At 31.7% G+C, this 9,673-nt stretch overlaps 1 protein-coding gene across 1 annotated transcript; it reads left to right on the top strand.

The window, feature by feature from the left end:
* Positions 1 to 2,907: 2,907 nt before the first annotated feature.
* Positions 2,908 to 8,945, top strand: LOC8268443 (RNA-binding protein 38). The gene is made up of 6 exons (XM_002513889.4): positions 2,908 to 3,682; positions 3,791 to 3,914; positions 4,087 to 4,225; positions 6,570 to 6,606; positions 6,715 to 6,991; positions 8,441 to 8,945. The coding sequence occupies exons 1-6, from the start codon at positions 3,509 to 3,511 to the stop codon at positions 8,530 to 8,532; spliced, it is 843 nt and encodes a 280-aa protein (XP_002513935.3). The 5' UTR covers positions 2,908 to 3,508; the 3' UTR covers positions 8,533 to 8,945.
* The last annotated feature ends 728 nt before the right edge of the window (positions 8,946 to 9,673 follow it).

Below are 9,673 nucleotides of genomic sequence, written 5' to 3'. Positions count from 1 at the left end.
CAGAGCTTAAACAAATTGTGTTGTAACGGCTATATCTACAACTTCCTATATAAGGGATATGAAGGAGAAAAAAGCTATTATCTTCCTTTCAAACTCTTGATCATTTTTTCCTGGGAAAATAACCTCTTAAACACTAAGAAAATTAGTGTTATTTCTCTCTATTTTTGTCTTGCTTCTGACCAATATTACTGCTGATTGCCACTTCATTCCTTTGGGTCCTTAATACCCTTTTTTTAATATAAAAAATATCTAAATATGTCGTGTTCTCTGTAATTTTTTATTAAATTATAATTTGGATGAGAATTTATGAGTCTTCTTCCATAAAATGATTAAGTTAGTCTCTATTATGTATGAGTTTCTTTAACTTTCCTCTTTGAAGATATGAAATAATTTATTGCTAATATTTATATGATAAAACTCATTTAAAGACCAAATTGTCAATTTCATAAAGTAAAGTAAATTTATTTATTTATTTCAAGTACAATTTTATTCTTATACTTTTTATTTTAAATAGTGCGGTTAAACCTCAGTAAAAAAGAATTATATTTCTATCTGAAGAAAAATAATAGAGGATGAAAGACTGAAATTAGACATTTTAGCTGATAAATAAAGGGCATATCGCTATTTCATTTATCTTTTAATATGTTTGTTTTTTCTATAAAAAAGGAAATTCTATCTTGATTAGAGTTTGATTGCATTATATTAGTAAAACCTCTATATTCTTTCATGTTCTAAATTAAACCAAGCTCATTGGGTCCAGTTCCAGTTGGTAAAGGATTAAATCGTCTTTTACTATTTTATGTAGAATTTAGCTTGCCCTTTATAGTTTAGGATTAAGAACGAAATTATCTATATTAAGAATCTCTGAAATTTAGTACAGGGGTGTGTGTGGCAGCATTAACATGAAAAGTGTGTTATTGTGTGCTCAAAGTTAAGAGCTCACTTTTTTTCTTAGTTCAAGTGTGTTGTGGGTTCGTGTTCTCAAGATCAAGACTTGGCAATTTTTCTTTTTTCTTTTTAAGTAATCAATTGTGTGCGCTGGAAAGACCATAACTGGGTCGTGAAGCTGCTGTCTGCTTGTGATTAAATAGAGAGAACTTTGTGGTGGTGTAATCCATCGGAAATTACTAGTTCTATGAGGAGCAAGAAACTGTTGTTCTATTTCCTATTACATTGGTTTTTAATGTTTGGGCATGCTCCGAATCCGCATAAAGCTTCATCAGGAGTTAATAATATTGTTGGTTCTGCTACAGCGGGAATGCCATTGCTTAATTTTTCCGCGATCATAGGTTAATTATATACAGAAAATCCAATCGTTTGCCATTTACTCTTAACAATAATACTACGTCGGCTGACATTTAAAACTTAATTAGTTTAATTTGTTGAACTATGGATGTAATGGGGTTGATATAACCTTTGCCCTCGTAATAATTAAATATCACTTTATCCTTTTATGTCAGCTTTCAACTGATGCTTCATATCCTATGTTTATTTCGTTTTATGATATTAATTAGTAAAATTGCTATATACGTGTCATTCCAAATATAAAATATTTAAATATTATCATTTATTTAATATAATAAACGGATAATATTTAAATTCTCTCTCTTGTAAAGATAAATTTTTTTACCAAATGATAATGTTCGGTAAAAGAAAAAAAAAGAAAGTCAAGAATCTTATTAGAATGATAACCAAGGAATAATGCAATAAAGATTCTTCACTAGGGTCGATCTTACAGTTGGTAATTCTGTTGTTGTGTGAGCTGCCGGCCAGAATTGCTTGGTTTGCAAATAACCTTTTACTTTAAACATTCAGTACTCAAGTGCTAAGACTTTTATAGATGCTAAAGGCAGTAACATTGTCTTCCATTTTTCCCAAACAATATATACTATTTGGGGCTGGCCCGGGTAAACTGATGTAATCTTACAGTCGTGGCTTTGTTTTCATCCTGAACTATCACTTGGTTGCACATGATTTGCTATCTTCAGTACTCCCTGCTAAAATGTATGTACACGCAGTCCAAGCATACACTCTGACAGACAATATATTAATATTGACCGAAAAAATACAATCAATGATAGCTTCCCATATGAAAACTAATTTAACTAAATTGATTACTCAATGAACAGGAATGTTTTCTGATGGGAATTATATAAATCTTGTTCGTCATTGCTGAGCTTGTAAATTAATCTCGCCGTCCATCATCACTTGATTGCACATGCACATGATTTTTCTGATTCCTTATTGATTAATCAATTAGTAGAGATGTAATTGATTTTTCTGGTGTTGGCTTCTTTAACAGCTTCTGGTACAGCGGTTTAGGTATGAAACTATGTGGACTCACAGGGGAAAAGTTGATTAGCATGTTTGAAGAGTCGTTAATATTCTCATGCCTACCTAATGCAATTAGCATGTAATAGAAGGTGAGGAGTATAATTAAAAGGCCATATCTGACTAAAATTATTGCATTTCAAATTAGGAGTTCAAGACAGGCAGGCATTTGATCACTTACCTTACCAATCTAATCAATGAGTATTTTATTAATGATTGAACTATCATAATAAAAGTAAAAGGTTATTTTTTCTGTCAATTTTTTGATTGTATTGGATGAAGCCATTTAACTAATCTGGTTTACTTAATAATCAAATGAACAAGGATTAAGCCTTAAATCTACCCGAGTTATTAGCTTTGATAATGCAATAAGTAATATTCTGATAAAGATGCAAAGTCCAATTGACAATCGTATACTGTAGAGAGACCCTACTATGGGTACAAAATGTTGGTACAACTAATATCCAACCAGATATACCATGATTATACACATCCATATTATTAGCAAATAAACAACACAGGAAGTAATTATGGTCGCATAAAATTAAGAGTTAAGATGTTGAAAAACTGAGCGAAAACACGAAACAGAACACAGAGAAAGAACACAAAATACAGCAGCTAAACAGAGAGAAAAAAGAAAAAGATAATTGATTGGAGGGTAGGAGAGTATATTAATGCAGAGACAGAGAGGACAGATTCAAGTGCTTAGTCACGCAGCTGTCAATTCGATATTACAAAACCCACCCTCTTCACTATCTTCCTTTGTAGACAGCAAATTAGAGTTTGCAGTTGTCGGATCTCTCTCTCTCTTTTCTCTCTTTATCTTGCCCTTACCTTTTCATAATTTAACCAAACCAAACCTAAGACCCAACCCAAACCAATTCATTTGTTGTCAAGAAACTTACCAAAGTAATAACAACAATAGAAGCTCCATATCTATCATTTTCTTTGTCTCTCAAATCTCTTCTGCAATGATTATTTTGTGTTGATACATGGAAATAGAGGCAGGCAAATAGAGCAGAACAAGCAGAGACAGTATAATGAAGAATAAGAGAATATATAGAACAAGAGAAGATACTGTTATGAGCAGTGATCATATATCAAGAAAACCAGTGGTTCATGCATAAATAACGACATTATACATACCCATTTTTCAATCTTTGATGATTTGCATGCCATGGCTTATCGATCTCAGTTTGGCGACACTACGTTTACTAAAGTGTTTGTTGGAGGATTAGCTTGGGAATCTCCTACTGAAGAAATGCGTAAATACTTTGAGCAGTTTGGAGAGATTCTTGAAGCTGTTATAATCTCTGATAAGAATACTGGAAAATCTAAAGGATATGGATTTGTAAGTTCTTTGTACATTTCGGTTCTTTATTATTATTATTGTTGTTGCTGCTGCTGCACATTGTGCGTATAGTTGGCAATTCATTTTTTTCCTGATGATCATCAATAGGTTACTTTCCGTGATCCTGAATCGGCTAGAAGGGCTTGTGTTAATCCAAATCCTGTTATTGATGGAAGACGAGCAAATTGCAATATTGCTTCTCTTGGACGACCTAGACCTTCGCCTCCTCGAGGTTAAACCTTTTGTTATATGATGAATGTATGATTGATAATCTTCAATATCTATATTTTTCTGCAACTCCAGTCACAACCCAATTAACCAAAAAGAAAAAGAAATATCAACAATGTGCTGTATTTTTCAGTTGTACATTACCAATTAACGGTGCCACTGTTGTTACAATGCAGGAAGACCACAAGGTGGCACTCCTTACCAAGGAAGCCCATCATACAGTGTAGTGGCAGCACCCTTGCCTCATCCTCCGCCTCCTCCTCCTCCTCCGCCGCCACCACCACCAGCACCTCCAGTTATTTATCCACATTACGGGTTAGTTGTTGCTTTCTGCAATGATTGTCCACGTTACCTATGGGAAATGGTCCATACCTTAAAAGTGGCATAGACACGAAGCTTTTTTCTATGTTTCATTTTGATTTTTTTTAAACGGATTTTCTTAAAAAAAGAGAAAGAAATTTCTCTCTTCCCTCGAGACAGTTGGTATCAGCCTGTAAACAACAAATCACATGATTGACTTAGTAACGTGCCAGTGCCACCACAAAAAATAAATCAAGAACAAATTATATACATATGCATTTACATATACATTTACATATACATATTTACGTAAAAGACTTGGTAAAACGAATAAGAGGCAAGTACAAAGGTCTCTAATGAAGTGCATAAGCGTACAAAATATACTTGAGGACAGCTACTATACAACAATGTGACCCACTTGGTTTCCATGCACTGCTTAGCTTACTTGCACCATTAATTAGAATATGGCGTAGTTAAGCTTTTCATTTAATTACATTTTAGTGTCAAAACACAAAATTGAGAAAAAGAAAATACGAAAGAAGTGGTATCAGAAAAATCTGATATTTATAGCATTCCTAACAAGATATTAAGTTATGGTAATTTTCTATTATAATGAATATATCCAAAAATTAAGCTTCTAAAAAGTTATAATTTATTATCATTTTCTAAAATGACTTAAGAGCTATATTTTTTTTAATTTTTTTTTTAAAAAAAAGATATTTTTAAATGGTTTTTAAGTATATTATATTTTTTATCCTTTTAACATTATACATGTGAGTGAAGAAAGGAGAGGAACATAATGTATTTTAAATAGAAGAGAAGAGAGTCAAAGAATAAAGACAATAAAATATTTATTCTATTATGTTTAGTTATATGAAAATTCTCATTAAGAAAAAGAGAAAAATTAATTAATTTTAAATTTTTTTATTATAATTATAAAAATAAAAAGAATAATAAATTATATTTTAATTTCTTTCCATTAGTTAACACTTTTTATACTTCAAATTGCATTGTAATCAATTTCAATTTCTATAAGGGAAGGAAAGAGAATCATTCCCCTTCGCTTCTCTACCCCTCTTAAAAAAATTTATTTATCAAACACAATTAAAACTAATTCGCCATCTATTTACTTTTTTATTTTTTAGATTACTATCCATCATGCATAGTATAAGAGTCATATTTTTTTTCTTGTACTTATTTTTTTTTTATCTTTTACTTTATTGATAAAAAATTAATTAGAGATTAAAATAGAAAATATTAATTAAATACACACATTTCAAAATAAATAAAAATAAAAATTAATTATTTATAATTTAATAAAAAAATATAAGAAGTATTGTTAGGAATGGTGAAGGATCACAGTTACATGGTGTGTGTGTTGTTTGTGATCGCACAAGGGGTAATGTGAAACAAAATCTCAATTAAATTAAAGGAAGGGTAAGAGGGATTTGCGGTATCAGATATAGTAATTATGACAGCACATTTAAAAGTGGTCCTGTACAGATTTAAGAGGGATCCAGTTTGCGTCCTTGCAAAGCATTTATGTATATTGTATCGAAGTTTGTCTTCAGTCAAAACCAAGGCTGTATTTTTTTCTTTTTTCTTCTTTGGGTCACCATCATCTGTTCTGTAAGTATTTGGTCATAGTCTTGTTTATTTTCACACTTAAGGCTACCCTCTAAGTTAGAGTGTAGGACAAAATTAAATTTGTCTTGATTGATTTTCTCTGTATTGAAATGCGATTAGCTAGGGTTCGATTGCTGGTAAATCCCTCTCTCTCTCTCTCTATTTAATTCCTTTTCTAAGTAAAATGTTAATATGTCTGGATATTGTTCAGCAATTCAAATTCAATTCTATTTTCTTTTTAAGGATGTTGGAGTGTTTTACCAATAAAAAAAGAAAAAGAAAAAAAAGGATGTTGGAGTGGAGCACCCATAATATCTATTACTAGGAGCTAAATAAGGAAAATGATAGCGACATAGATTAATATCACACCATTATTATATTATAGGCCAAAGTTTTGTGGGTCACTCCTCACCATTATAGGCTCCTGATTAAGATACACCAAATCTATAGACATACATTCACCTATATATACGGTTCTCTATATATCTTACGAGTATGTATTTCTATGATATACATGGAGGGGATTAGTTTTATATATTATCGCTGGTAACAGTTGCTATCAGGGTAGGTCCAATTTGGCAGCATCACAATAAGTTCATCATCCTACCTCTTTCCTCTACTGGAGAAGCAATCTTCAGTAATTACTGAAAAGATACGAATTGATAGTAATTTCTTTTTCTTTCGTATATATATATATATATACTGAATGTCACCATTGATTCCAATTTTGCAGGTATCCACCCTATACTCCTGACTACGGGTACCACCAGGTAATTACAATCTTTCTCAGAGAGTATTTGAGTTAATAGTGTAAGACAACAGATAGTTATTAATAATAATATTTAGTATTATTATTATTATTATTATTTATGGTGCAGGCTGCCATCTATAACACGCAAGTTCAACAGCCTCAATACTATCATCAAGTGCTGGGATCATCAGCATCATCGACAATGGGCTCACCTTACTATTATCATGGCTATTCTTTGCAACCTGTGAGGGGAGCACTTTCTGCACCACAGGCTCAACGTTTGCCTTATTTTTATTACCCTACTACTTCTACTAATCCTCCTCTCGACCCTTCTTCCTTTTCCACTTTTCCTCCCGCACCTACTATTCAGCCTTCCACGCATCCCTTTCCCTCTTCCACTGCTGGTACGCATTACTGCTTCTTTCTTGATTCTTTCTGAAATTTATTATCGTTCCCACATTAACTTTTAACCATTAAATTTTAATATTCTAAGGGTACATAATTCTGACATTGCTTTTGGAGCATTTAAAATGTGTCAATTAGCATTAGGGTGAGAAACTAAAACTAACAATATTTATTGAATTTGAAGCGTAACTAATGCGTAGATAGATAGAAAGAAATTAGATTTAATTAGGAGCAGTGTTGTGTTAGGTCCTTGTGGTGAGGGGAAACGTAGAAACAGGGGATTATAAGTTGTAAATGTAAATGTAAATGTGTAGTATAAGTTGTTAAACTAATGCAGCGTACTTGCACTTCAAAAGAAAAAAAAGGGGTAGAGAGGGAGGGGCCACATGGGCAAGCTAAAGCATGTGGATGAGCTGTCTGGTTATTGCAATGACCCAAATAATGGGTCGATGTAAAGAAGTGACAGACAGGAGCATAGTTAGTATGTGTGTGGGTGTTGTAAACAAATAGTGAGAGAGCCATGTGGATTCAGTCTCAAGATAATGCTTCTTTCTGAATATGCAGTTCCAGTGTGGTTGTGCACACACAGGCCCACGCCCAATGTTACAACCTTTTTTTCCTTCCTTTTAACGTAAATAACATTCTTCAGTAATAATGCTATTCCTAGCCGTAGGATAGAAAAAAGGTAATGTTTGATTGGATTATTTTTTTATTATTTTTCTTTTATACACCGCAAGATAATTGAGTTATTTTTATTAAAGAAAAGAAATGGGTGCGAGCTGTGGATTTTAAAAACAAATATCGAATTGCTCAACCATTGATTTAATTGCTTCATGGTCTTATACAATTAAGGCAATAGTTAAATCTTTAAGTGAGAGTTACAAGTGTTTTGATTTGGTTCTAGGAGTGGTTTTATGTGTTCTTACATATAGAGACATATGATAATTTGGTTAATATGAATCATAATTTTTCATATATATATATATAGATATGTGTTCTCTTGATTTATGATTATGATCAAATTTGTTTGGTTTAGCACTTACACTCAAGCTATTGCCAATTATTAGTAGCCGTAACAGATAACTAGTGAATATTGAATCAAACCATAATTTGAGTAGCTAATGATTTTTAAATGGTTGCTCTAATTAACATAATAGCAGTATTGATGCTCCTAAAATACACGAACACAAATGATGTTTAGTACAGTTCCTATTTCTTTTTCTTTTTCCCTTTGTTTGTTGTGTTTCTGAATAGTCAAATTATTCTTTTTCCCTTTGTTTGCATACCCTTAACATTTCAATTTATTATTCTATTAAATGTTTTACTAAACTGCATTGATTTGTATTATATCACAATCTACCAGATTTATTTAGTGCTGAGAACATAAAGCCCAGTTGAATTTCCTGAATCTTCAGCTAACATACAATTTGATTGATTTCTTTGCGCAGGTTCAGATTCACAGCAGACTACTCCACACCATCCCACCACAGAAACAGAAGCTGGTGTGGTTACTTCAGAAACTACAAACCCAACTGCCTAAGACAAAGAACTCATCTTCAACATATACATGATTCGATTCCAGAGGAAAAAGAAGAAGGAAAGAAAGCTTAATTAATTTGTAAAATCTCCATAACTTTGTGGTCTCTTCATCTCCTTTTATCTCTCCTATAATATTAATGCAAGGCCACTAGAGAGTATATTGATCTTCTCTCCCCAGCTACGCACGGCAACCGGAATTGATTTGGACTAATCCACCAGCTTATGAAGATTAATTTTTATTTAATTTTTCTCTAGGGGAAGAAAACAAGATTCACTTATTATTTTCTTTTTTTTTTTCCATTCGAGTTGATCATTCTTATAAAGTAAAAAAGCTTAACATCTTTTTACAAAAATGTGTATGAACATAAGCAGGGAAGTACAGTCCCTCAATAAGAAATTTTGTTAAACCATTCATCATGTCTCTGATTTAATTTCTTGCCTGTCCTTTCTTTGGTGGGAAAATCTACGTTCAAATTATAATTACTATGCTTGGAATTATTTCCATAAATTTAAGCATGATATATGTGGACATATTATGTCCCTATATAAATAGCATATACACTAGAAGAAGACATGCTCCGATACTATATTAGCGTAAATAACTAGTTCTAGTTATTTTGGTTACTGTGAAACTTAAAATCTCTTCTTGTGTTATTAGTGGAACTGGTTTATTTAATTTTTTGATTTTCAATATAAATATACAATTATAGTGGTACAATCTAAGATTCTGTTGTGTTTCAATCAATTTCAATTTTCATATCAAAATATCAAAATTAAATTTCAATTGTATTTAAAAGGAAGTGTTAAAGATTTCACATTGCTAACGAATACAAAATATACATAACTTGTAAGTATTAAAATCCAACAAATTTTGTGACTAGTTTCAGTTAGTTGGTGATGAATTAGATCCAAATGCACTCTACACTTTAGTCCCTGCTTAATCAATTGGGCTAGTAAAAGAGTTCAGGCGGCTTTATTGATCTAGAGCTCAAAGGACATACCTAGATGTATTCGGTATATATACTTGACAAGTGACATATAATTTTGAGGGATATAATTAGAGACTATTATTTTACATAAAAAGTTAAAAAAGAAATAAGAAAAATTATAACATATATGTCAATTATATATCTCACAATTGA

The sequence above is a fragment of the Ricinus communis genome, chromosome 2 (genome assembly GCF_019578655.1).
Source record: "Ricinus communis isolate WT05 ecotype wild-type chromosome 2, ASM1957865v1, whole genome shotgun sequence".
In the NCBI taxonomy this organism is placed as follows: domain Eukaryota; kingdom Viridiplantae; phylum Streptophyta; class Magnoliopsida; order Malpighiales; family Euphorbiaceae; genus Ricinus; species Ricinus communis.
This window is presented reverse-complemented; position numbering and strand designations above follow the sequence as displayed.

Coding starts and splice junctions, on each gene's coding strand:
- LOC8268443 (XM_002513889.4), top strand. CDS start 3,509: ATGGCTTATCGATCTCAGTTTGGCGACACTACGTTTACTAAAGTGTTT. Junction 3,683..3,790: donor AATCTAAAGGATATGGATTT/GTAAGTTCTTTG, acceptor GATCATCAATAG/GTTACTTTCCGTGATCCTGA. Junction 3,915..4,086: donor TAGACCTTCGCCTCCTCGAG/GTTAAACCTTTT, acceptor GTTACAATGCAG/GAAGACCACAAGGTGGCACT.